Consider the following 26,124-nt stretch of genomic DNA (forward strand, 5'->3'; position numbering starts at 1 on the left):
CGGCCCGGCAAACCCTCCAAGCGCAAAGCCATTCAGGAGCCTGTCCTGTCTTGACATTGACATTGCACTCCTGAAACCCCGCATAAGAAACTCTCTTGGTGTCTGATCAGCCCATCAAATCCTTGCTCTGCCATATGCAAGGCAGCAAAATCCAGCTCCTTTTTCACCAAACAAGCGGTGCGGTTCCTTACAGCATTTATCAGCTTGCCCCTTGTTCGCCCTCAACTGCCATACGAGTGCATTCAGGTGCGAAACTGCAGCTCAACTGACCCCACACTGCATCTCTTTCATCGTCTCCATCACCTTCATCATGTCGCCAACCGCTGTTCCCTATACCGTTACCTACCGCTGCCCTGGGACAGAGCCTCCCGTGTTCCTGGCCGGAAACTTTACGGCTTTGGAGTGGGGGCTCCAGGAGATGAGTTCTCGCCAAGAAGAAGGTGAATACGTCTTCGAGTCGCGGGTTTTCGTTGAGCCTGGGAGGGAGTATCATTTCAGGTTCAAGGCCGGGGGAGATGGCCCGTGGCTCTTGGACGAGAATAGGCCAACCGGTGAGTGTTCATCGTCCTTCTCTACTATCTACATCAGACCACCTCCCCTGACACAGCACTGTTCATCTAGCAACCGACGAGTCGGGCAACCGCAACAACGTGTTGACACTGCCCAAGAGTTACGTATCCAAGATTAAAGACGATGAAGGAAGACGGACTTCAACCCCTATTGAACAAGTTGCGTCGGTTGCAGCCGAGGTTGCGGACGTAGCCTCTAACCTCGACAAGGTAGGATTAGGCGTCATGCCTTTGAACAATTTCCAACGCGGTAACATCTAACAGACCGAATAGGACGACACGTCGTCGCCTCAGATTAGCGGGTCTGGCGGTGAGAGCGAAATTGACGAAGAACTCAAGACTCCATTGTTTGCACACGAGTGTTTCGGCGCATACGAATTTGTCGACGATGCTTTGGACCATGACGCCCTTGATGACAGTAAACTGCGGCAGGATTCGAAGCCCAAGCTCACCGAGTACGACGTTGATGATGTGGACATGAACGACCCTACTATCGAGCAATTTCCTTCAGACAAGACTTCCATTTTCAGTACCTTGCGCAAAATTCAATCTAGCCTAAGCGAGGACCAAGCCATCGTTGATGATCAACAGCCATCGCCTCGGTTGGACGGGAGAAGATCAAGCGTAGACTCGGATGACAGTCTCTTGTCTGCAGGGTCCCTCAGTCCAGTCACTGCCAGAAAACGAGAGAACCGAATGTCAACTAGCAGCGGTCGAAATCGGTCTCTGGTATCACTTGGATCTATTGCTGAAGAGCCCAAAACTCCCGGCCCCGAGGATGCCTCCCACCCAATGGCCCCGTCCAGCTACCTCAAGAAGGGCACTGGTCGTGCGAAGAGCCCCACAATCGAGCAAGGCGAACATCTTATGATGAAATGATCCACGGAATTCTCTAAGTGAATTTGATGCGAATACTGGACCAAGTCTATAGAATGGGAATGTAGTGACACGATGGGCAGAACATGACGTCAGTCCTTATATATACGCTGTAGGCCAACCGCAGTTAGCGGAGGATGTGTTTTCTTTTCTTCTTTTCCTTTGCACTTTGCAAGCAACCACTTTTCTGTGGAAGTAGCATTTTCATTTATCTGCTGCTTCTTATGAACTAAGCGCAATGAACATATTATCTCTGCAAGTCTATTCATCTTTTCCTCCGTGCTTATCATTAGCATTGAAGACCACAATCGAAGAGTTCCTATTAGAGTGAAGCCCAGCACCGTGCTCCTTTCTTTTCCACTACGCAATGGTATTTCATAACAGGAAAATTCAATCAATATTATGATGAAATATTTTGTTTAAATACAAGTAAATACTCAAAGTAGCCATTTTCCCGTTTTCTAATAGTGAAGTCGGGGCCGGGACGCCGCTCAACGGAGCCGGCGCTAGCACTACCGAAGCGCACTCCGGATCGATAAGCTCCAAAGAAAAAAAAGTTGCAAATCTTGGTGCAACTCCTCCATTACACCAACGACTTCGCCATAATGCGCCGCGCAGCTGCAAACTCGGTTTGCTTACGCTGTGTGCACACAATTAGGAGCCGCCCGCTACTACAACCTTCAGTGATACCCTCAGTGATACCCTCAGTGCAGGCGTCGGTGCAACCATGCTTAGACCAGCGCTTCTTCTCTCAGCGAGCCAAGGACAAGCCCTCGCGCATGGTCCTTGCCGACCAAGTTCACCGAGCACCACGCCTATCTCGAGATGACCGCAGACCACAACGAGAGAGGGTTGCAGGTCCATTCGCTGGAATGAACAGGAGGGTAGCCAACTTTGACCCAACCCGCGCATCCACAAGAGCTCGTTCCGGCGATCGCAAATCGACTCAAGAGGAGGGCAGCAGAAGGCGGCCGCAGGATGATAGAAAGGCACTCAAGATGCAGCGCGCCTTGGCTTCGGTGTCGTACAACAAGCGCACGTCGCTAAAGGAGAAGATGCAGAGCTACGAGTCGTTTGATCAGTTTGATCTCCTCCCAGCTCTGAAAACGGCCGTTGTCGACGAGGTATTCGCAGGATTGGTGGATATTCGCCCAACGCCGGTACAGCGACTGGCAATTCCCGCCCTGCTGGGACAAAGAGAGCCAGGAGAGAAAAGGGTCGGGCATGAGGGGCAATCTTCCTTCTTGTTGGCAGCGGAGACGGGATCGGGCAAAACCCTCGCTTATCTACTGCCTGCCATTGATGCGTTGAAGGCGGCCGAAGCACAAGATACGGAGATCCAAGCCTACAAAGAGCGAGCAGAAGTAGAGAGGGAGCGTCAAAAGGCTGCAGATTTCAAAGGCAAACCTTTCGAGGAGCCTCACCCCACCATGGCCAGGCCCAAGGTTATTGTCTTAGTTCCAACGGCGGAGCTGGCTCACCAGGTTGGGCTTGTTGCCAAGAAGCTATCGCATGTGACGAAATTTAAGACGGAGATACTGTCATCCAATCTCAAACCTCAACAGATCCAGCGAAACCTGTATGGACCAAAGGGCGTTGATCTCGTTATCTCAACACCCCATCTGCTAGCCTCGATTGCAGACTCTGATCCCAACATCCTCTCCCGAGTGTCCCATCTGATCATTGACGAAGCGGATTCGCTGTTCGATCGAAGTTTCTCTGCCGTCACATCCAGCATCGTCGAGCGTTCGTCGCCCTCAATGAAGCAGCTCATCTGCTGCTCAGCAACAATTCCGAGAAAGTTGAACAACTATCTGGCTACCAACTACCCCAAGATGATCAGAATCACCACACCAAATCTCCACGCTATCCCTCGACGTGTTCAACTTGGTGTCATTGATGTCTCCAAGGATCCTTATCGTAACAACAAAGACCTTGCTTGTGCCGACGTCATCTACACAATCGGAAGAGAGGCTTCGCAGCACGAAAATCTGGCCAAGGATGAAATTGACGTCCGCAGAGTCATGGTATTTGTCAACGAGCGAGAAAAGACGGAGCAGGTTGCGGAATATCTTCGCTCAAAGGGCATTGACGCACAGGCACTGCACAGAGACACTCCCGAGAAGCGCCACGGCGAAATTCTAGAGACCTTTACAACGGCTGAGCCGCTGCGAATCATTGCATCGCCGAATCCATCCCGCCACCGGTCCTTGACCAACGTCAAGGCTCTGGTAGTAACTGACTTGGCGTCTCGAGGCATTGATACTCTAGCTGTTCGACACGTTATCCTGTATGATGTACCTCACACCACCATTGACTTTATTCATCGCCTAGGCCGTGCCGGAAGAATGGGGCGACGAGGAAGAGGCATTGTCCTTGTGGGTAACGATGACAGAAGAGATGTCGTTGCCGATGTGAAGAAGAGCATGTTCATGGGCCAGGCGCTCATTTAGACAGCAATGACGGATTATGAGTGATTTGTGACCTATTATTTGGCACACTCTGGAAACAACAAAAGGGAAATGGGATCATTTGGGCGATTAAGAGCCGTGTATAACTAGCTATATTGACGAACCACGAGAGATGAACAGGGTGAAAGGCCTCTGGTGTGTAAGAATCTATGGTATGAGGATATATCTCCAATATGAAGAGAAATAATACAAAAGACAAAAGTACATGTAATTGGTTTTCTATATCTACCTACTATACCTATGCTAAGCATCGCATGGTATGAGTTCAATGATAAATTGAAGGTATGAGTGTGGTGAGGCTGAAGTACATGTACCAGGTACCGTACCATGCTAGCTCTTTATTTTCACTTCTTATTTTTTTATTTTTTTAGGCAGGGCCCCGCCAAAAAAGTGACAGCCTCGCGAATCCTCCACTTCCGCCCGCGTCAGGACGCGTCAAGACTTTAAGCTAAATGAACCCTCACAGCCATACGGTTGACCAACCCACATCGTGGAGGTTCTTCATAGCAGCAAACCGGGATTTTACTTTCCGTTGTATTGTGGACGTGCCCATCGACCGGATCAACGCGACAGACCTGTTTTATTTCTCTTTCATCAGTTGCAATCATCAAAACATCGCCCTCCCTCCGTGCACTTCACGCTGATTGCAATGCCGCGGCCCGCGAGAGGACGTGGTCGTCCACCTAAAGCAGCCAAAGCTGTTGCAGAGCCAGCCAGCAGCAGTCCCAATGTTGCGATTGAAAAGAAGCCCGAAACGAGGGGACGCCCCCGGGGACGCCCCAGGAAGACTCCTTCACTTGCACGACTCAACATTAACGAGGATGATGCTATCAAAAGCGCAAACAGCTCTCGCGACGAGGCGCTCAAGGAGCTCGCGAACGAAGATGCGACAATGACAAGCGAAAGATCGGCGATGCGTGCAAGCTCACGAAGTTCAATAGAATTTGGTCGACATACTGCCACGACACCTGGACACAACCGACGTACAAGTGGACTGGATCTGGGCGACAGTGATTTTGGCAACTTGGATGACAGCTTTGCGGAAGGTGACATTCCCGGCACGGCGCTCTCAGGAGATATTTCGACTTTGTCATACAGCGCCCTCCGCTCTCAGTCACGACGATCCAGTTTCATAGGAAGGAACGATCCCCCGATTCGACCCAGCAGCCGGAGCGGAACCACCCCTAGGGTTGGCTCTTCGTTCAACCTCGGTCTTTTCAAGAGGCGTGCGCGAGAACCGAGTATTCTTGGTGCGAACCGGAAACCTCTTCATGACTCTTCGACGGTCGTCCAAGACTCTGAAGAGGACAGCGAAGAGGACTTCGAGCCCGAGGCTGAATCCACACCATTAAATAACAGACGGCGCACTCGCGGGAAGGACGAAATCGAAGAACCAGAATCGCCAGAGGCTGCCGAGTCCTCCAACCCGAGGAAACGCAAAAGTCTAGAACTGCAGCAGAGTAGCTCGCGGCCTGAGAAGGTTTCGAGAAGAGAGCCTAGACCATCCAGACAGCCAGACGATCGGATCTTGTCTGAATTACCAGATGCCCCTTCATCGCCTCAACAGGATCCTATGGATGACACCAGCGAATCCGAAATATCAGAACTCTCCTCGCCTCGGGGCCCCCCCGCTAGGCTACCTCAACGCCCAGTTACACCAGTCAACCTAGAGGAAATTGCAGCTCCCCCAGCAAGCAGCGGATCAGAAGGGCCGGATATGTGGCCGGATATTCGATCACTGGCCAAGAAACGCCGCCGACCTTCCGTCACCACTCCCTCGCGTCTTTCTAACCTCTCCGACATGTCTTCGCCCCCTTCACTAACACACTCACCAAACTACGACACAGCCAAGACTGGCAAGACGCGTGGGCGACCACCATCACGACAGCAGGCCTCGCCCAAGATGACTACGGCTGATCTTACGAGCTTGCTGCCCAAGCGGCGATACAAGAAGTCGCGGGACCCGCTCGGCCTGGAGAGCGATGAAGAGCTTGATACTTCAGGATTGGGCCATGAAGATGATGAACTCTCTCATCTGGACACCCAGACGGCCCGCCGGCGGAAGAGGGGAAGGCCACCTCGCTCAGCCTCTCGTGGTGGCAAGCCTGGTGGTTCATCTCGGCGTACCCTTAGATCACGCTCGCGCCATTCGTCAGACAAGGAAAATGCACGGGACGATGGCAGAGGCAGCGATAGCAATGAGAGCGAAGATGAGGATGAAGGGGAGGGTGTGAGCAGGTTTATTCCTCTGGCGGATAATACCTTTGACGAAGGAACCACTGGAGGCCCAGCCAACGCAGTTCCTACTGAGGAGCTGAAGCAAGCTAGCAGCAAATTCAAAGAAGTAGACAAGTGGGAGTTGGAATTTGAGGAGGTGGCGGAGGCGTCTTCGCCCCAGGATGGAAGGTGATGTGCTTGGCATGTTTTTGTTTTGTTACGCATGTTAGCCTTCTTATTGCGTTTTCTCGGTTGTAGCCTCGGGCGATGTCTATGCACTGTGTTTGTAACTATTATACGCTTTTCACACATTGAAAGTGTCTGATGAAGGCATAGTTAAGGGAGGGGGGCGTAGGTCTGGGTCGGTCGGTTGGATTTGTAATTCTCAATGTTGATATCCATGGTTTTCGTATCTTATTGCCTCCTCCCTATCTCTTTTCTATAAGAGTCATTGAAGAGCTTTTGCCACGCTCCAGCTTATTATATTTCAAAAATGAACAGTTTACAAAATCTTCGTACCTAATCCCTCCTAAACGCCTTTGCATGATTACGCCCTTCTAAATAGACAAATATCTTCCGTGATCTTTTAGTTTCGTTTCGTCTTTAGCCAATTACTGCTGCGCTGCTAGTGATACCGCTTCTATCCTATGTTCAACAACTTCCAGGAACGGATCCAAAGCATTGGGGTCTCGTAAAGCGATGGTGATATCATCGGGCAACCTTCCTGATCTCCATAGAGCCTGTGGTATATTAGCCAAAAATTGATGTATAAAACACAAAAAGCCTTCCAAATATCTTCATTGCCTGGCGCACACTCACATTCTTTACATCCGCAAATTTGGACTCCTTAGCAGTGTATTCTCGCAACACCTCATCTGTTTCGAAATCCACATAGATCCTCGTGTCCCGCAACCGCACAAGGACGTTGTCCAGACGCATGAATAGGCGACACAGCAGTAACATGCGCTTGTCGTGGACTCTCAACTTAGCGCTGTACAACGAAATGCCGTTATCATCAAGCTCGCTCTCGTACAAGACGACCTCGTCGAAGAAGAGAATCGGATCACGCCGTTTCAGCAGCTCAATGGGAATTTGCTTCTCCGTAGGCGCAAAAGCGACAGCGCCCTCAACAGTGCCGGCGTATGTCGTAGAGTAGCTCCAGTCGTATGGCTTGACGACCTCCTTGATGTTCTGAGTGGTCTCCTCGCGCGTGCTCTCCCAGTCGCGGGCGTAGGCGACGCGCAGCATGTGCTTGTCGGTCTTGTCGACGGCGTCGAGGGCGTCTGTGGTATTGAAGTTGAGGGTCCAGTTGGAGGGTGTGTGAGTGATAGAGACTAGGTTGTCTCCAAAGATCATTTCGGGAACGGGGATGCCGAGCTTCGCCTCGAGGGCGTCGATGGCGGCGGATTTGGAGATGGGGAGCTTGCGGGTTGAGATGCGGAAGTTGTTCTGCGTGTGCGAGGTTGTTGCCGCGGCGAGGGCATCGGGGCTGGGGAAGGGCTCGTTGGGGGAGGTGACGTGGTTCATTGTGGGCGGTGGTGGTGGTGGAAGCATTGTCGAGAGTTGTTGGAGAGGGTTGAATGAAGTTGGAGGATTGGAGGTTGGGATGCGAAAGTTGAGAAGAGCTATGGTGGGGTTTGGGGAATGGGATAGCGGGGTGGTTCGAAAAGCCATAGGATGATGGATATGTATTCCACGACTAGGCTGTTGCGCAGTTACACGACAACATAGCTCTCAGGCGGATTTCTGTTTTTTTTTTCTCAGATTGAATTTTCTGATTTCAAGAACTTGAAACTTCCAAGGAAGCTTGGTTAGCGGTGATGGAGTTTGCAATGCAGATGCATTTACAACCGTTGTCTTGTTTGTAAGTCATCCATCTGTAAATGGTCATTCCATCTTTTCTGCACCCCAATCGTGGCCAATTCACTTGAATACCAATCTTTCAATGAGCGTAATTTGCTTTTTAAACTAGAGCGATTTATTTGTAATTGAACAAGAAAGATTAAGGAGAATAAAGGCCCGTTGAGTTTCACAAGCTGAGAGAGCATTCTACAGTTTCAATACGCCAGTCCCCTATGGCAACTAAGTGTATGTCGATCCTTTTCAATTAAGGTATGCCTATACGGCAAAAAATTTATGATAGCAGAGACCAAAAACGTTAATCTTGCCTAGATATTTTATCACCCCATCAAGATTTAATCCGATTTTGTAGTCTCAAACCCAATCAAAACAGTTGGCGTGATGATTTTGTAGGGTAGATGCAGCAATAGGTGGATGAAGCGAAAGAGAGAAAGACACTGCTCAGGGAGAAAGAGTGTCACGCTTCCTCCAAAGGCATACGAAAATGAGGCCCGTATCTACGTATGATCAGAATTATTTGCCTGGAGTGAGTATACTTGATTACATTTGAAATGTCATGGAACCTTTAATCGAGCAGAGGCTACAAGAGTATTCCTAGCTCTGGTTTTTATACGTCGCATAGTATCATAACCCATATTGACCATTGCGATTGTGCATCCCTCTATTAATAAACTAATACTGTCCATGCACGTCAATTTTACTAAAAATTCTCACTTGTTATATGGACATGTCGTTGGCCATCATCTCTGCAAGGGAGTTAAATTGTCGCTGAGTTGATCCCTGCCATTGGCCGGAGCCCCTAAGACCCCCTAAGACGATTTGGTCCGCCCCAGCACAGGATTGCGGCTTAGTCATACCAATATTGGCCCGCTGTTGCCCCGACAACATTGGACCGCAAAAGACAACATGATTTACCCCCGTCGCTGCCACAGCCGCACTCCGGCAAACCCTCCTCACTTATACCTGCAAAATCTAACGACCACCACATCTGCCCAACTGCCATCTCCAAGTCTCCAAGGCAGTCAAGCAACATGACTACACGCACGCTTGAGTCGCGCTTGGAGCGCATCTCCATTCAGGACGAAAACGACGTCGGTGAAGCCACCAAGATCTACTCAAAGACCAAGGTATGACCAGCGTCCCTACAAGTCAGGCTGCCCTTGGAAGAGATATTAACCCAGGTTTAGTTGACAACGACATCAACCACCACCAGGGCAAACCATTTCAAGGTAGCTCTTCAGTCTCAAAGCAACAACGTCAACGCAGTTGCTTCCGTCACCCTCCCTTCACAAGCGGCCCAAAGAAAACCGCCTCCACCCATCAATCCTGCTTCACCGCCCCCAGCAAGAAGGCCTCTGCCCGCTCCCACAGCCCGAATCAAGGAGGAGAAAGAAAAGGAAAGGGAGAGGGTAAGAGAAAAGGAGAAGGAAAGGGAAACAGAAAAGGAGATTGAGAAAGATGTCGATGAGACCAAGTCAGCTCTGACGGAGCAGCCAAGCGTACCCAAACAGTTCCATCTGGGCATGTTTGAGATCGGACGGCCTCTGGGCAAGGGCAAATTTGGCCGCGTTTACCTCGCGAGGGAGCGGACAAGCGGCTTCATCTGTGCTTTGAAGGTGCTTCACAAGAGCGAGCTTCAGGCCGGAGGAGGCGTGGAGAAGCAGGTTCGGCGCGAAATTGAGATCCAGAGCAACCTACGGCATCCAAACATTCTGCAGCTTTACGGCCATTTCCACGATAGCAAGAGAGTCTTTTTGATCCTCGAGTATGCTGGAAAGGGCGAGCTGTATAAGCACTTGCGAAAGGAGACCAAGTTCCCCGAATGGAAGGCGGCACAGTATGTTGCTCAGATGGCTTCTGCGCTGCAGTATCTTCACAGAAAGCATGTTATTCACCGTGACATCAAGCCTGAGAATATTCTCGTTGGTATTCACGGGGAAATCAAGATTTCCGACTTTGGCTGGAGTGTACACGCCCCCAACAACAGGCGGAAAACGCTGTGCGGCACGCTTGATTATCTTCCCCCGGAAATGATCAAGCCCGGCTCTTCAGACAACTACTACAATGAAAAGGTTGACCTGTGGAGCTTGGGTGTGTTGACGTATGAGTTCCTCGTTGGCGAGGCTCCTTTCGAAGATACTCCTGTCATGACGCAGCGAAGGATCGCCCGTGCAGACATGCAAATCCCCAAGTTCGTCAGCTCAGAGGCTGCTGATCTCATCAAGAGAGTGAGTACCTTGGATCCCCCCAAGATAATGAAGACGTGATTGGCCAGCTAACAAGCAATGAACAGCTTTTGGTTCTTGACCCCGAGAAGCGTATTCCTCTTGAAGATGTACAGAGCCACCCTTGGATAATCAAGCATTGCGTCAAGGGTGAACGAGCTACCAATCGCGAGAAGAGCTACTGATTTGCTTCCACATGGTACATGATGCATGCAAGCAAGCAATTTGTTTCCCTCTTTTTCTAGTCTGATGACTTGTTTGGCCGCTGGAGTTGGGTGTGTAAGATTTGAGCTGAGATTTGCCTTGCATAAGGAGGAGTTTACGGAGTTTTTCTTCTTTTTGCCTTTCCTTTCGGGGTGTTCACATGGGAGCAGCAGAGCGTTTAAGCCAGATATTTGTTCTTTTGGGGTATCTTTTAATGACGTTGAAAGTTAAAAGCTAAGTGTCATGCGAGGAGATGCGCTGGGGCTAGACGTTATCGTACATCATAGGGTCTATATTTTACAAGGCATTCGAATTTCACCTATACACCTCATCAAAGGGTCTTGTGTCTGAGAAACACGAGTCCCAGACTTCATTGACCACTTTTGTCGCTTGCACGTCATCTTTGCATCTCGGTCGAGCCATGACTGATCGAATGGCCCTGGAACGAACGCAGTTCTGGAATTGCTGGGTCAGAGCCCAGTTGCCTCGGGTGAAGAATTCTCTGCTCCAGCGACATTCTCCGCTCAGCATCGATGCACGAATCTGTTGTTCGACAGGTGTCAGTCCCGAGATCAGTTTGGCGATTGTTCAATCCCGCTTGAGGTATTTCAGGTAGGCATAAAAGGACTAACCTCTGTGCACGCAGCATGTTTCAAGTCTTTATCGCCCATCCAGTCCACTTGCCACCTGAGATGGTCCCACGCATGTACCATCTCGTGTGCCAGCGTATCTTCCAGGTGTTTACGATCGCGGATCTCGTTTGCGCAAATCAGGATGCCGTGATTGGGGCTGAAGCCTCCTGACTGCCGATGTACCTGGCCATCCTCTTCCAGCCGCGCAGGGCACCGGCGGCACAGCACGTTTGAGGCATCCAGCTTGCCATTGAGATCTTGGATCTTGCCCGACAGGAAGCGGACGGCGGGTGAATATGTAAAGAGCCAGTCGCGGTACTCGTCGCAGCGCTTGCAGTCACGTTCCTCGTGGACCTTGTATCGCCATTCGCGGTAGTGGAAGAGGCCCTCGGGGGTCATCTGGCCTGACAAGATTCGGAAGTAGTTCATCCACCATTTCATCTGCGGGTCGAAGCCGGTTCGGGCTGGATCATTGACGACTTCCTTTGCGGGTTTCGGCGAGGCAGAGCCAGCCGGAGCTGGGGGGGTCGGCGATGCGCCGGATGCCATGGCTGTAGGGTGTGTATGTAAAATTGAAAAGGAGAACAATGCAAGGGGTGCTTTAGAACAGTTTCTCCTTTTTCAAAATGCCAAGTGGAATGGTAGGGTGACACAATGGAAGGGAATCTCATGCCACTGGAGGATTGGATGAGGTGATGAAGTTGCCTCACCTAATACATGTTGTCCAGAATTCTGCCGCAAAGCTCAGGGCGGTGAGGGCGCCTTTTTTTCAGGCGGGTTGCGGTTCCGGCTTATCTTATCGCAGGTACATGCCTGTCCTTGTCAGAAGCTGGCCATTAAGAAGAAAGAAACTCCAACTTTGGATGAGCAAGGAGGGGCGATCTCGGACTTGCAGCGACAGGCCCCTTGAATGCGATTTTCATCTCAACAAAGCGAATCAGTCCAATGAACTAAGCCGACTTATTTTGATTGCGCCAATTAGCTTCCTCAGGCAGAGCACAGGTCGCGACAGGGGAAGTTGGTCAAAATGTCTGAAGATATTACTCAGAGTAAGCCCAGCCAGCCTATACTATGACGAGCCGTCATGTCTCATTTACTTTAATAGCGGTGGGCGTCTAGGACGCCGTTCCGTGCTTTTGGCTCATTTGCATTTCATGCTGCTTCTTGATTTTATTTCTTTCTAGCCGAATTGTTTTGTCTTTCTATTCCAACGTATTGCTTGCTATGTGTTTTCTTCCATGTTTTAAGACTTGGCGCGTTGTCTAACTTTTTTGCTTTCGGCCAATTCAAGACGACGGCGTGGCGGCCATGAGGAAGCCGAAGCCTCTGACTGTTGTCATTAAGCTGGGTGAGTACAATGTTTGGAAGTGGACACCAGTCAATGTAGACGACGACGACCTGTTTCTAACGGCCAGTGAAACAAAGGGACGAGCTCAATTGTCGACGAAAACACCCATGAACCTCTACTTCCCATCCTGACGTTGATTGTGGACACGGCGGTCAAGCTAAGGAAGGATGGCCATCGAGTGGTCATTGTCTCTTCGGGAGCCATTGGCGTCGGTCTTCGCCGTATGGACGTAGCGAAACGTCCCAAGCATCTGGCCCAGTTACAGGCAAGGCTGCTCTCACAGAAAACGGGGGATGAACTAGGCAATCTAACATTCTCATAGGCATTAGCAGCAATCGGCCAGTGCCGGCTCATTAGTCTCTGGGATAGCTTGTTTGCTCATCTGACACAGCCGGTGGCTCAGATTCTACTTACCCGAAATGACATTGCTGATGTATGATACTACTATCCACGACAAATCTAACTAACATGGACACTGCCAAGCTAACCGTGAACGATGCTTGTTTTAGCGGACACGATACCTCAATGCTCAAAGCACAGTCAACGAACTATTAGACATGGGTGTCATCCCCATTGTAAATGAAAACGATACCCTGGCAGTTTCCGAAATCAAATTTGGCGATAATGATACCCTTTCAGCGATTACTGCGGCCATGATACACGCAGATCTCTTATTTCTCATGACGGACGTCGACTGTTTGTACGATAAGAATCCGAGAAGCAACCCCGATGCTAAGCCCATCGAAATTGTCGAGGATATTTCAGCTCTTGAGGCGGATGGTATGTTGTGCTTCTTGAATTCACCAAACATGTGGCTAGCTAACGATTAGAACGACAGTCTCAAGTGCCGGATCAGCACTGGGTACTGGTGGTATGAGCACCAAGATCATTGCCGCACGACTCGGGACGTCGGCAGGCGTGACAACAATCATCACTAGGTCGTCCAATCCAGGCAATATCCTGAGCATCGTGCGCTACCTCCATCAGTCTCAGCCTTCAAGATCAGCATCTTCCGTGTCACTCAATCTCATTGCTGCATCAGAAAATTTAGAGACAAGACCAGCTCCGCCATTGCATACAAGATTTCTGCCTTCAACCGATCCGATTCGAGACCGCCACTTTTGGCTCCTCCACACCCCTAACCCCCATGGTACGCTGTATATCGACGAAGGAGCCCACAAAGCGCTCCTTAACAAGGCCGGTCTGCTCCCCGTTGGTGTAGTTGATGTAGAGGGGAATTTTGCACAGCAGGAAGTCGTCCGGCTCATCGTTGTCAACCGACGATCAGTTCCCGGCCCAGATGGAAAGCGCTGGGAGGGCTTGGGACTGGAAGTTGGGCGAGCTCTCGTCAACTACGCCGCCCCCGAAATCTCGAGGATCTTGGGCCATCAGAGTACGGAGATTCGAGGCATCTTGGGCTATGCGGATAGTGAATATGTTGCGCACCGTTCACACATTGGGATTTTCAGGGCGGAGAGCAGGTCTGCGACTCCGACGAGAGAGTTGCGCTAGTCGAGTAGGGAGACTGCTTTTTCAAATAGATTAACGTATGACTGGGTAGAGGATAAAAGCAGGATCAAATGGAATTTAGCCTCTTGGAATGTAGGAATGAATGGTGGATAAACTCAATAGCAAAGCCGACATGCATATATTGACCTGCCTTCCATGGTTTGAGACTTACATACCCCCCTCGAGTGCCGTGACAAAACAAGTGGTCACACTTGCCACCCTCAAAGCTGAAGGACAGACCAAGCATATGATGAGAATATGAGATTAAACAAGACTCATCTTCTATTTTAATATCCAGGTTAGTAGTATTTTATTTTATTTCCCCCTACCGACTACTATACGTGTATAATGGAATTGAACTCATGTGAAGTTGCAAGGACATGGACAATTTAGCGCTTCAACCGCTCTGGACTAGCGCCGTCTCTAATAGCGTGCAGGGTCTGTCTGGCCAAGTGCAGTCCAGTGGAGGGGCAGCCGAAGCCGGGCTGTAAAAGAGTCAATCGGCCACTGCAAGGTTAGATCCCTGGTGGGCCACGGCCGTTGGAGTCACACGCGGGCACACACAACTTTTGTCTAGATGTTTCTCCCCTCTATCTCTAACCCCACCATTCCGTGCCAGAGGAAACCAGTGCGGCTTGAGTTTTTGTGACTCGCGCCCTCTTTCCTCCAACGTTAAAACTCTGGTGGATGAAGCCAATTCGACATTTGCTCTCCTCCCCAGCAACTCTCCGCCTCAGATCCGGACTCGCCCCGCGCCAGACTCGGCCTGCTGCAGTGTTTTGCCGTCGCAACTTGTCAGCCTCATCAAAGCTTTGCGCATTCCAGCCTCTCAAGCCGCAAAATCCCAAAGCCGGCGCCATGTCTTCGTCCGCCACGACTCTCAAGGGCCAGCCCCTGGACAAGGTTGTCCTCGACGCCATGCTGCGGCGACGCATGTTCTACACGCCTTCCTTCGAGATCTACGGCGGCGTGGGTGGTCTTTACGACTACGGCCCGCCAGGATGTGCCCTCCAAGCCAACATCGTCGACCTATGGCGGAAACACTTTGTCCTGGAGGAGGATATGCTCGAGGTGGACTGCACTGCCTTGACTCCCCACGATGTTCTCAAGACCAGTGGCCACGTTGACAAGTTTGCCGACTGGATGTGCAAGGACCCCAAGAACGGCGAAATCCTACGAGCCGACCACTTCGTCGAGGCCATCCTCGAGGCCCGGCTCAAGGGCGACAAGGAGGCCCGTGGCCAAAAGATGGAAGAGAAGGAGGTCGACCCCAAGAAGAAGAAGAAGGCCAAGTCCGCGGCCGCTGTCAAGCTTGACGATGCTGTTGTCCAGGAGTACGAGGAGGTGCTCGCCAAGATCGACAACTATGGCGGCCCTGAGCTCGGCGAGCTTATCAAGAAGTACGACCTCAAGAATCCCGAGACTGGCGTGCTTCCGTCAGAGCCCGTGGCCTTCAACCTCATGTTCCAGACGTCCATCGGACCGAGCAGCAACCTTCCCGGATACCTGCGTCCTGAGACTGCTCAGGGCCAGTTCCTCAACTTTGCCAAGCTTCTCGAATTCAACCAGTCCCAGATGCCCTTTGCCTCGGCCTCCATCGGAAAGTCATACCGAAATGAGATTTCTCCCCGTGCCGGTCTCTTGCGTGTGCGAGAGTTCCTGATGGCTGAGATTGAGCACTTTGTCGACCCTGAGGGTGGCAAGAAGCACAGCCGCTTCCACGAGGTTGAGGACGTTGAGTTGGTTCTGCTGGACCGCCACGTTCAGCTCTCTGGAAAGACGGAGACGAAGAAGATGACTATTGGCCAGGCCGTCAAGGACGGTGTCGTTGACAACGAGACCCTTGGATACTTCCTTGCCCGTATCCACCTCTTCATGAAGAGAATTGGTGTCGATCTGTCCAAGATGCGTTTCCGACAGCACATGGCCAACGAAATGGCCCACTACGCCTGCGACTGTTGGGACGCTGAGCTGTTGACCTCGACTGGCTGGGTCGAGTGCGTTGGCTGTGCCGATCGCAGTGCCTATGACTTGACCGTCCATGCCAAGAAGACTGGCGCTCCTCTGGTCGTTCGCGAGCGACTCGACGAGCCCAAGGTCATTGAGGAGTGGCAAATCGACATTCAAAAGAAGAAGTTTGGTCCCCTATTCAAGAAGGATGCCAAGACTGTAGAGACTGCCTTGGAGGCTACCTCGCAAGAGCAGCGTGAGAAGCTGTCCAAGGAGCTGACCGAGACTGGAAAGATTGTCCTCGACGTGGAGGGCATTGCCGGTGGCAAGGCCACCATCGACAAGGACTCGGTCGCTATTGAGTTCCGCAAGAGAGTGGAGAACACTCGCGAGTTCACGCCCAATGTCATTGAGCCGTCATTTGGTATTGGCCGTATTCTCTACTCCCTCATTGAGCACAACTACTGGACCCGTGCCAGCGATGGTGGTGATGAATCTCGTGGTGTATGTGTTTCCCCTCCCTTGTTTTTTCCCACATGAAATGATTTTTGAAACATTTACTAACGATGAATTTCGTTCTACAGGTCCTGTCTTTCCCACCTACCGTGGCCCCGACAAAGGTCCTTCTGGTGCCCCTGTCATCCAACCCGCAATTCAAGCCCGCGGTTAAGGCTCTTTCTCAGAAGCTGCGAAGCCTCGGCGTCTCCAGCCGTGTAGATGACTCATCTGCCAGTATCGGTAAGCGATACAGCCGTAACGACGAGCTCGGTACGCCGCTTGGCATCACCGTCGATTTCCAGACCCTTCAGGACGGCTCCATTACATTGAGAGATCGTGACTCGACCACCCAGGTCCGAGCTGAGGAGAGCAAGATTCTGGATGCCATTAAATCACTTGTAGATGGCAGCAAGAACTGGGAGACGGTTGCGAGCGAGCTCCCCAAGTTCGAGGGGCAGGAGGTTGAGGTCGTTGCCCGATAGATGGCTAGACTTTAGATCTAGATGATGGAAAGAAGATGATTTGATGAAAACAAAAAAGTTCTGTCTCATATAGTTGAGATTCGGTTATATATCACGTTTGCTTTGTGCAGCAAGATTTGTCAGTGTTTCAGACAGAAAGATCTATTAGAGAAGAATCTAAAGATGTACAAGCACTACCATGTTACGGTGTTGTAAGGGATAAACTGTTGTTACCCTGTAAGCTGAACGGTATTGCCTGGCGACTGGTGATGACTACGCATACAGGCGGCGGAGACTAGGTTCTGTGGTAGCTAGATCGGCATATGTAACTAACAACAGGAGCAAACCTGCATACTCGTACATATTAAAACGGTTGCCGACGCATCCCTGTCGTGTCGCTCCATCTTCATTGGGCGCGGGGCTGCTCGCGCGCGCGTACTCGTACATACTTGGTACTACGATGTGTTGGTGATTAATTACACGTTGGTTGCTCTTTTCTCTATTATGACAGCCTCGTGAGCCTACTCGCACATGCTGTAAACTCCGAGGTTTGTGTAATCCCACATCGTGTACACTGTAGTAGTATTGCTCTTCGGGTTTAAGCATGGAGGTGGATGTCACGAGCCAATGGATGCGAAATGGGTTGTCCCTAGCAGGTTAGTTTTGTGTTTTATCGGCCGCATTGATTAGGAAAAGGGTTGGATATCATAGCAGGCTGACTCGTTGGACTGCTTTCCCCCCCTTTCCCCCCCTTTGGTTAGTTGGCTAGGTAGCCTCCCCTGCCTGGTCTATTTTGACGTGATCGTCAGTTAAAAGTGACAAAGAAGAGCAGAAATAAAAGAACGACGAGAAGGGAGAGAAGCCTAGCTCACGTCACAGTGGGAAGCTCCCGCTGCTCCCCATGCTAGCCTTGCTTGCCTATGACGATATATGTATTTGTCAACCTTGAAACTTTATTTACCCGGCTTCAAGGAGGTTCTTGTTTGCAGCACGAGCGGGACGCATGAAACATTTGATGAGAAGGATGAGCGTGCTCCGACTGACAACTGACAAGGCAGGGTTTAGTATTGGCACTTGTCCCCAAGATAGTCTCATGCTGCTAGTATATGGAGATTATTGTCCTCCGGAAATGCGTGCACTGGTCCGTCGGCAGAATGCAAGGCCCAGCTGACAATACAAACGAAGAAAAGAAAAAGAAAAAAGTCTCCGCGTTGATGATGGCGGATCCTTGGTTCCTTTCGGGATTGAGAGTGTGAAACACAGGGTGGATTTGGAGATACCACGAGGCACGCATCCGCGTTGGAGTGTTTGCTTGTGATGGCACCTGCGACGCTCCTGAAGCTCAAGCCGAAAAGCGGAGAAGTGACTATCACTGTACATTTCTGCCACTCGATAGGACGAGATGTCTTGATCTGAAGCATCGAATGGGCGTAGATCAACGAATGGGTTGGCTATGGACCCCCGAAAGGTCTGAGTGGCGAGATTTGCTGGTGGGAGAGGTGCCGAGGAAACAAACGCGCTGGACCGGCGGCGGCGTGCAAGTGCATGTCAATGTCTGCAGTTAAAGGATTAGGATTATTCCCGTCGACGGGCTCCGTCAATTGGATCATCAAGTGCCCTTTGTCATGTTGGATTCAAACCACGGACGATGCTGCAAATTGCTGATCCTTGGTGTCCCGCTTCCGGCTGTCTGTCTGTAACAATGATTTCAGGTGAGCGGACAACAGTGCCGTGTTAGGGCCTAGTGCTTGCAGCCACCACTAGCAATCCCCCCTGGAGGACCCGCCCGACTCCCCTAACGGGCAGCATCCCAGCATCCTCAGGGGTATCGCCTGGTGGCGGCAAATCCACCTGCAGCGCTGCTTGGCAACCCCACCTCCCACCTGCCCACCTCGACTTTCTGACCAGTAACGGGTGTGGCCTTTCCGCGCTGGTCCTGTCGCGACCTTCCCCACACTGCTGTTTCTCCATTGTCCTCACCACGAGGTACCGGCGCCCGAGTCGAGGCGTCGAGAAGGTACTTTGAGGGCTATAGTGTAACCTAAAGGAAAGAATGTACCCGTCGCATCTCAAAGGATGCTGAGAGGTACCGCGCAAGAAGAGCCTTGACCCCTATGCATAATGCAATCAATGGATCCAATGGTTCAACCTTAGTCCTGTGCTCAAGCTACCAGACTAGCAGAGAGTAGCAGCAGCCGCAGCCGCCGCCGCGGCACTGCCTGTGCAGCCCGTTTACGACGGGCTGGGGAGCCACAGGCCACCTCCAGCGCGCTGGATGTACTGTAGGTCAGGTACTTGTAGCAGCCAGGCGGTAGTACACATCGACCTACTGGATGCTAGTGGTGGCACTCGTTCCTGAGTGGCCCAGCTGGATGCTGAGCACGGCCAAAGGTACCCCCAGCTGTTCGTGTCGCCTCAAATCTCCTTCTTCCCACCCCATCCTCGCTTCTCTCGCCGTGCGCTCGCTTCTTTTTCTCCCCTTCTTTTTTTGACGTCTCAACTCAGATACTGTCGTCTGCGTTAGCTGGGCTATTCGCGCAGCTCCTCGTAGAATCGGACAGACTGCAGTCGAAACCGCCCGCAGCGCTCGATTCGTTTGCACCTGAACCAGACTTCAAACTTTCCGCCTGCGCCCTGAGCTGGTCCCTGAACGACAAGCCTTCAGCTGCGTCTGCACGCGCGCGAGAATCCCCACCCGTCTACCGACCCGTCGTTGTGCGACTCTTGCGCGCATTCGATCGACTGCCGGTCCTCTCTTTCATTCTGCTTCTCTTCATTCTCACATTCTCTCTCTTCGGTTGGCCCGCCATCGTCGTCTCAAGAGGTGGCCAATTCCTCGCGCATCGTCGATACACTCTCGCTGTTCCGCCGACTAGGGTCGACGCCTTTGTTTCCTTTCTTCATAGTTTCCGTACTTCTTTGTCTTGAAGCGCACAAGAGATTAGAGAAGACACATTTAAACAGGATACCCAAGCTTTCCCCGCTGCGTTTTATTTATTTTCAGGTTTTTATATAATCAACATGGCTCAGCACAGGTACGTTTCCAATTTAGCACCTCAAACCACTTTCGCGGCGTCTCAGGCACGACGTCTCCATAAGCGCGCTGGGACAGTCCAGGGCTGGCCGGGCGAGATGCGAGTCGGCAAATGCTATGGATGCTATCCACCCCTCACAACGACCCAATTACTGGGATTGGCGGCAGATTTTCCATACCGCCAAGTGCTTATGTATGGGTGTGCTTTCTTGAGTGGCGGTCTCTCCTAGGAGGGCCCTGTCACTCAAGTTCAAACAGCCCCTTCACAAGTATAATATACAATTTGACCCTTTTCGATTGACCCCATCCGCTCTCCTCGCCAGCTCTCAGCTGTACTGCTATGAGTGCAGCACTCAATGTCAACACATCTTTGTCGACGACGGACTTTATGCTGATAGATACATGCCATTAGTGTTTACTCGGCCAACCAGTTTATGAATCCCGGCCCTGCACCCCAGCCTCCCGACAGACCGCGTCTTGCCTTGACTCCTAACCCTAATCTTCCGGGCAGCATGGCGAACATGGCAATCTCCCCAATTCGCAGCACCGCGACGTCTACATACACTGGCTCTACCATCTCTCTCCCCATCGCTCGCCAGCAGACTAACAACACAGACGGAATGGGCGGTGTCGCTGTGAGAAAGGAGGGATGGGCCTCGATCAAGGAAAACAAGAACCTTTTCCAACCTTGGAAGAACAAGTACTTGATCCTCCGTAAGGAGGCCATAGACTTTCACAAGACTGAAGGTGGCAAGGTCGCATACTCCCTCCTTCTCAAGGACGTCACCAACGTCGGCAGAGTCGAGGCCGCAGGCAACATCTTTGAGATCAAGCGGAGAGCAGACGGATCGTCCTCCAGCCCTGGTGACGACGACGGGGAGAGCAACAAGGCGCTTCATATCAAGGTCAAGACCGAAGATGACCTGTACGAATGGATCGACTTCATCTACGGTGCCTGCCCTGGCATGGGCGGCGTGAGCAATCCGACCAACTTCTCGCACGCCGTCCACGTCGGCTTCGACCCGCAGACCGGAGAGTTTGTTGGCTTGCCACCGGAATGGTCCAAGCTGCTCAACTCTTCGGCCATCACAAAGGAAGATTACGAACGCAACCCCCAGGCTGTTTTCGAAGTCTTGGACTTTTATACCACAGATCTCGCCAAGAAGAACGATGACCAGTTCGGCAATATGCCTCCAGGGGCAATGCAGAACAAGCCGATGGGTATGGGCGGCGGCGGCTCTTCAGTTGCACCTCCTCGCCCGCCTCCCCCTGGCAGCAGCAGCTCTCAGTACAGCCCTGGTGGCCAGAGACGTCCTGAGCCGCCACGCCAGCAGATGCAAACCTCGTCACCGACCTACACCTCGGCAAGCGATGCTGCTAGGGATGAGCAAAGAAGACGACAGCGCGAGGCAGAAGACCGAGAGCGTCGCGAGATGGAAGAGTACAACGCGTCTCTCCCCAAGAACAAGGTTCCAATGTCCCAGCAAGAGATTGGTGGTGGCTATGGAGGCTCAGGCCCATCCGCTGCCGACCGATTCAACCCATCCAGGGCAGCTCCTCCTGCACCTAAGGCCGCTCAGCCGATTAATGGTCTGAAAGCTCAGCGACCGGCACCTGCACCACCGACTGCTGCCGCCGGACGACCTCCTATCGTCCCTCAGTCTAGCTCAAGCTCTGTGCCCAGAGCCCCGGCATCGCAACGTAACGAGAGCCCCAGCTCGCGAGCTCCTAACGGTGCTGCCCAGGCACCTCAGCAAAGACAGCCTCAAGCTCAGCCCCAAGCTGCTCGTCTGCCCGCCCCTGTCAAGCCTCTTAACGTCTCCAAGGTCAACCAGAGCCAGCCGCAGAGCGAGCCCAAGGCACCTGAGCCAGCGCCTAAGCAGACTCCTGCTGAACGCAAGCAGGATGTACGCATGTCAACTATGTCAGAGAATGAGGTCATGGCCAAGCTGAAGGAGGCTGTCTCTAAAGAAGACCCCAACCTCTCCTACTCTAAGCAGAAGAAGATCGGTCAGGGTGCCTCTGGCTCGGTATATGTTGCCAAGATCAAAGACACCGCCGTGGGTGTGGCTCGCGAATTCCTTCGCCAGCAAGGACCCAGAGCGCAGGTGGCCATTAAGCAGATGGATCTTGCTCATCAGCCCAGAAAAGAGCTGATTGTGAACGAGATCATGGTCATGAAGGACAACCGCCACAAGAACATTGTCAACTTCCTCGATGCTTTCCTCCGAAACAACAACGCAGAACTTTGGGTTGTCATGGAATTCATGGAGGGAGGTGCCTTGACTGATGTTATCGACAACAACCCCTCAATATCAGAGGAGCAGATTTCTACCATTTGCCACGAGGTATGCCCCCCTTCTCAGAAGATGTTGTGAGACGATGATTCTAACAAACAACTAGACTTGCCGAGGCTTGCAGCACCTGCACGCTCAGAGCATTATCCATCGTGATATCAAGAGTGACAATGTCTTGTTGGATGCCCGAGGAAACGTCAAGATTAGTAAGTTTTCTAAACAAACACTGCACCCTATCTGAGAAGATGAAGCCGAATACGGATGCTAACAATTACACAGCTGATTTCGGATTCTGTGCCAAGTTGACAGAAGCCAAGTCCAAGAGAGCCACCATGGTCGGAACACCCTACTGGATGGCACCCGAGGTTGTCAAGCAGAAAGAATACGGCCCCAAGGTTGATATATGGTCTCTGGGTATCATGGCAATTGAGATGATCGAGTCCGAGCCGCCTTACTTGAACGAAGAGCCCCTGAAGGCTCTTTACCTCATCGCCACCAACGGAACGCCCCGCCTCAAGAAGCCCGAGAAGCTGAGCAAGGAGCTCAAGGCCTTCCTTTCCGTCTGCCTGTGTGTCGACGTCAAGAGCAGAGCCTCTGCGGACGAGCTGTTGGCTCACGATTTCCTGCAGCATGGCAGCGGTCTCGCAAGCCTGGCAGAGCTTCTAGCTTTCAAGCGCAATGCGAAATAAAGGAGGATGGTGTCGAATTTGCGAGTTTGAAACAAAAAGAGAAATGAGTACTGTCAAGTCTGGATGTTGGTGGCCCCCGTTCTCCATCGCTGTGCCGTTTTGGCAAGGCAATGGTTGGCCCTCATGACCCTTGAATCATTTTCTTTGGTGCATTGGCGTTTCTTGGTTGAGCTTCACTCTACACATTTCTTGCTCTGTGCCTGCCTGCGAGTTTGCACGGTCTTTTCTTCTTCTTTTTCGCTTCTTCTTTTTTTATTTAAAAGATATCTGCATGATTTAATCAAGAGACGAGGCCTACGGGAATACTTGGGACTTGGATAGAAGGCCGAGTCTCGAGGAATAGTTACTTCCTGAACGAGTTTACATGACGGGGGTGGCTACCACGGCTCCACGCTTTGTAGATGTACATTTATACGATATAGAATGAATAAACGGGTGTTGTAATGAGTTGTCACTTATGGTTCTGCCCTATCGCATCAATCGTCCTTGATCTGATCGAATGGTGAACTGATACGTCCTCTAAAAGCGCGTATCAGGGGTGTCAAATCTGGCGTGTTTCAGAGATTGATGTTGTGTGAAGCAGATCCCCCTAATAACCACGTAAGCCGGTCTAATTGGCGGGATTGGCGGCAATGTTGTAGATGATTTGAGGGATGGCCAATGGTAATATAAAGTCGAATACTGGGGAGAGAATAAGGGGGGCTTTGGGGATTGTTTTGGCTGGTGGGTGTGTGAGAATGTGGGCAAAGAGTGAGTTGGGAGAGTATTTGATATCAGTTAATATAAAATACGTGGTTCTCCTGTCCGTAATATAATGGCGATTTGGGCGATTGTTTCAAACGAAGTGATTTCTAGATGACGAGGCAAAAAGTGGGGGGTTGATATTGATGGAATAGTAATGCATGTTACTCCAGGTATTATAATTCTTCCCTTACTCTGCAGACGGCCAGATATTGGAGGCCCATTGCATACGTCAGGCGGTTGCGTTGACTGAGTGAAAAGGACCCTGAACGAACTTGAGACACCACTACGGCTCAATCGGCGCGCCGGATATACATAGCTTTGGTTTGAATGGCCGAAAATCAAACTCGAGGGGTTTCCGTTTTTTCCGGCTTCTTCTTCTTCTTTTTGATTTTTTGCTATCCAATACTATAAAGTCTAGGAGTGGGGAGACGAAAAAGAAAAGGGAGATGGAAGCGACTCAGTTTTGCTGTGGATTGGGTTTACGCCCCGTAGCATGTTACTAAATTGTCTACTACTAGGTAGGTACCTAGTATTGACGCACGAGTTTAGATATATCATGTGTTTACCGATACGTTAGTTGACTTGTAGGTATGCAACAGTTATAGTAGTAGTCTGTGCTTTCATGTGGCATGTCCCTTGCAGATGACAAGCGGGATACGCCTGTGTCACTGCAGCATGAAGATGATGCACGACTGGCCCCATGTTTTGTTGACTTGTGGGTTTCGATCCGGGTTACATGTGAGTGCTGCTACTGTACGGTGGCAGTGGGTAGAACTACAACGGTGGCTCATTACTAACCCAGCAAGGTTTTTGAGGTATTATCAACCACGGGTCATCCCATTGCACGATGTGTGGTCCCGGCGGGACGGAAAACGTAGAGTATAGATGGAGTTCATGGAATGATAGAGATGCCCTAAAGCTTGTGGCGGGATGGGCGGGATGTGCGGATCGCATATACGGGACTGGAGGCGATTTTCATTACTCGCAACTGCAGTGATACCGATGTTGTTGCTGTTGCTGTTGCTGCCAGGTGAGAATGGAAATCGGCCATCACTTTCTTTTTCTAAAAAAGAATAAGAAACAGTGGTATTTTAGTTAGTAATAGAAGGTGATTTACGACGGCGAAACGCGGCAAAATCGAGGGCCGGGGAAGGCCTGTCAATGCTAATCGGTGCGGAGAGAAGCGAGGCCGTGTCTCCCCCTCATCCTCACCGTGTGGTGCTTTGCTAGGGACCGACCTAGTGTGTGTCGGGACAATGGAGACGGAGGGGAAAGAAAAAAAAAGGCAGACTGTGGGAAAGAAAAGAAGAGGAGAGGAAAAAGGGGACAAGAGAAAGCCATTGGCCTGTTGCGAATCTCACCACCTGCTCCCTACATGCATAGTGCATATGACAGCTATTAGTAGCACCTATGGCGAGCAAGAGCTGTACCTGGACCTATTAATACCCTTTGGCTTTTTGGTGTTGGCTCCCGCGTTTCAAGACCAGAGGGCTGATCTCTCTTGTCACAAAACAAGCAGCCTTTCCCTTCGCAGCGCTTCCGCTGGTCGCTAGACTTGATGGGGTAACATCTCAGGGGCACGGCACGCACACACGAGATAGTGCAGTATTTGCCTCTAGTAGGTGGGAGGTTCCAATGATACTATTCTATTGTAAGCAACTCCATACAATTGCCAGAGCAAATAACAGCTGACACGCCTCGAGCCCCCCGTCACCTCTCACCTCAGTTACCGCTGTTCTTTTTCTCTCCTCAGGCGGTGTAATTTGTCGTAATTACGGGTGCCAATTGCTATCCATGAGATTAGTAGCTGGAATACCATGAAACATCCATCCTCGTTTCATAGTAGAATTGAAGTATATCGTCGTAGCAGGATAAGAGGTAGATAGCACCGTGTCACGCAGCAATATTCACACGCAGCGGGATGGTGCAAGGTACAACGCCGCAGGTATCTCCCCAGCGCCAACGCAGCACCCCAATACCTGCAGCACGACGGGGCCACAAGTACATGTACCGCCATCCCACACCCAACACAGCGCAACCACCAATCGTCCCCAAAGAGCATCGACGTCGACTTTTTCGCAACTTCTCCCTCTACAGGTTCCAACCTCTCCCTCCTCCACCCTCAATGAGGCCTGTATATTGATCACGACTTTGTTTCTGCCTCATCTTCCTTTTCCTTCCTCCGCGCCCGCGACTCTGCTCTGCTTGCACCGGCCTTGGGCGGCAATTCTTCGCTAAAAGCTCCATCCTGGGTCGCCGACTTTCCGCACACGAGCCAGCGGAGCAAATCCTCGCAACTCTCTTGTGCCTCCACCCCGTTTCTCGACGCTGAGGAGGTGTTAGTCCAGTTTTTCTCGCAGCATCATATTGTAATACAGGCTACTGGATCTTTTCTTCTTCTTTTGCCATTTCCTGGCTGCACTCACTTTTTTTTCTCTCCATCCCCCCCACACTGCATCGTTGCCTCCCCCGGCACCGCTCAAAAGAAGCCACCACGTCACCTTGGCCTTTTTTTTCCTTGACCGATTGATTTTCAAGAC

At 51.3% G+C, this 26,124-nt stretch overlaps 7 protein-coding genes across 7 annotated transcripts; 5 read left to right on the forward strand and 2 right to left on the reverse strand.

Moving 5' to 3' along the window:
- Positions 1 to 310: 310 nt before the first annotated feature.
- On the forward strand, positions 311 to 6,326 carry V8C40DRAFT_272967 (P-loop containing nucleoside triphosphate hydrolase protein; the record flags this gene model as incomplete). Its single annotated transcript, XM_083220416.1, has 5 exons — positions 311 to 551; positions 622 to 779; positions 843 to 1,398; positions 2,064 to 3,873; positions 4,583 to 6,326. 5 exons carry the CDS (start codon positions 311 to 313, stop codon positions 6,324 to 6,326), a joined length of 4,509 nt encoding a protein of 1,502 aa, XP_083076985.1.
- A 167-nt stretch (positions 6,327 to 6,493) lies between these two features.
- Positions 6,494 to 7,723, reverse strand: V8C40DRAFT_235468 (TIP41-like family-domain-containing protein). Its single transcript, XM_083213858.1, has 2 exons — positions 6,953 to 7,723; positions 6,494 to 6,873 (listed from the first exon to the last, which is right to left on the reverse strand). The coding sequence occupies exons 1-2, from the start codon at positions 7,685 to 7,687 to the stop codon at positions 6,745 to 6,747; spliced, it is 864 nt and encodes a 287-aa protein (XP_083076986.1). The 5' UTR covers positions 7,688 to 7,723; the 3' UTR covers positions 6,494 to 6,744.
- A 1,219-nt stretch (positions 7,724 to 8,942) lies between these two features.
- Positions 8,943 to 10,742, forward strand: V8C40DRAFT_235470 (aurora kinase). The gene is made up of 3 exons (XM_083213859.1): positions 8,943 to 9,120; positions 9,181 to 10,221; positions 10,287 to 10,742. Exons 1-3 carry the CDS (start codon positions 9,025 to 9,027, stop codon positions 10,401 to 10,403), a joined length of 1,254 nt encoding a protein of 417 aa, XP_083076987.1. The 5' UTR covers positions 8,943 to 9,024; the 3' UTR covers positions 10,404 to 10,742.
- On the reverse strand, positions 10,605 to 11,781 carry V8C40DRAFT_235471 (peptidase M76 family-domain-containing protein; the record flags this gene model as incomplete). The annotated part of the gene is made up of 2 exons (XM_083213860.1): positions 11,055 to 11,781; positions 10,605 to 10,965 (listed from the first exon to the last, which is right to left on the reverse strand). Coding segments are annotated over exons 1-2 (773 nt in total), but the record flags the coding sequence as incomplete, so codon positions are not given.
- A 55-nt stretch (positions 11,782 to 11,836) lies between these two features.
- Positions 11,837 to 14,077, forward strand: V8C40DRAFT_235475 (glutamate 5-kinase). Its single transcript, XM_083213861.1, has 6 exons — positions 11,837 to 12,103; positions 12,160 to 12,402; positions 12,480 to 12,667; positions 12,725 to 12,835; positions 12,912 to 13,182; positions 13,241 to 14,077. The coding sequence occupies exons 2-6, from the start codon at positions 12,363 to 12,365 to the stop codon at positions 13,912 to 13,914; spliced, it is 1,284 nt and encodes a 427-aa protein (XP_083076989.1). The 5' UTR covers positions 11,837 to 12,103; positions 12,160 to 12,362; the 3' UTR covers positions 13,915 to 14,077.
- A 692-nt stretch (positions 14,078 to 14,769) lies between these two features.
- Positions 14,770 to 16,841, forward strand: V8C40DRAFT_262505 (glycine--tRNA ligase; the record flags this gene model as incomplete). Its single annotated transcript, XM_083219367.1, has 2 exons — positions 14,770 to 16,365; positions 16,446 to 16,841. The coding sequence occupies 2 exons, from the start codon at positions 14,770 to 14,772 to the stop codon at positions 16,839 to 16,841; spliced, it is 1,992 nt and encodes a 663-aa protein (XP_083076990.1).
- Positions 16,842 to 19,816: 2,975 nt separating this feature from the next.
- V8C40DRAFT_140542 (serine/threonine protein kinase CLA4) lies at positions 19,817 to 23,100 on the forward strand. The gene is made up of 3 exons (XM_083211196.1): positions 19,817 to 22,202; positions 22,258 to 22,357; positions 22,431 to 23,100. Exons 1-3 carry the CDS (start codon positions 20,289 to 20,291, stop codon positions 22,838 to 22,840), a joined length of 2,424 nt encoding a protein of 807 aa, XP_083076991.1. The 5' UTR covers positions 19,817 to 20,288; the 3' UTR covers positions 22,841 to 23,100.
- The last annotated feature ends 3,024 nt before the right edge of the window (positions 23,101 to 26,124 follow it).

Source organism: Trichoderma camerunense (genome assembly GCF_050948025.1).
Source record: "Trichoderma camerunense strain CBS 138272 chromosome Unknown V8C40scaffold_3, whole genome shotgun sequence".
Classification (NCBI taxonomy): Eukaryota; Fungi; Ascomycota; class Sordariomycetes; order Hypocreales; family Hypocreaceae; genus Trichoderma; species Trichoderma camerunense.

Bases quoted from the DNA above. Each gene is read 5' to 3' on its own strand.
- V8C40DRAFT_235468 (XM_083213858.1), bottom strand. From the start codon at position 7,687: ATGCTTCCACCACCACCACCGCCCACAATGAACCACGTCACCTCCCCC. The intron at 6,874-6,952 runs GTGAGTGTGCGC...AATATACCACAG, and splicing joins AATTTGCGGATGTAAAGAAT to GCTCTATGGAGATCAGGAAG.
- V8C40DRAFT_235470 (XM_083213859.1), top strand. From the start codon at position 9,025: ATGACTACACGCACGCTTGAGTCGCGCTTGGAGCGCATCTCCATTCAG. The intron at 9,121-9,180 runs GTATGACCAGCG...ACCCAGGTTTAG, and splicing joins AGATCTACTCAAAGACCAAG to TTGACAACGACATCAACCAC. The intron at 10,222-10,286 runs GTGAGTACCTTG...AGCAATGAACAG, and splicing joins CTGCTGATCTCATCAAGAGA to CTTTTGGTTCTTGACCCCGA.
- V8C40DRAFT_235475 (XM_083213861.1), top strand. From the start codon at position 12,363: ATGAGGAAGCCGAAGCCTCTGACTGTTGTCATTAAGCTGG. The intron at 12,403-12,479 runs GTGAGTACAATG...AGTGAAACAAAG, and splicing joins GACTGTTGTCATTAAGCTGG to GGACGAGCTCAATTGTCGAC. The intron at 13,183-13,240 runs GTATGTTGTGCT...TTAGAACGACAG, and splicing joins TTCAGCTCTTGAGGCGGATG to TCTCAAGTGCCGGATCAGCA.
- V8C40DRAFT_140542 (XM_083211196.1), top strand. From the start codon at position 20,289: ATGAATCCCGGCCCTGCACCCCAGCCTCCCGACAGACCGCGTCTTGCC. The intron at 22,203-22,257 runs GTATGCCCCCCT...ACAAACAACTAG, and splicing joins TTTCTACCATTTGCCACGAG to ACTTGCCGAGGCTTGCAGCA. The intron at 22,358-22,430 runs GTAAGTTTTCTA...ACAATTACACAG, and splicing joins CCGAGGAAACGTCAAGATTA to CTGATTTCGGATTCTGTGCC.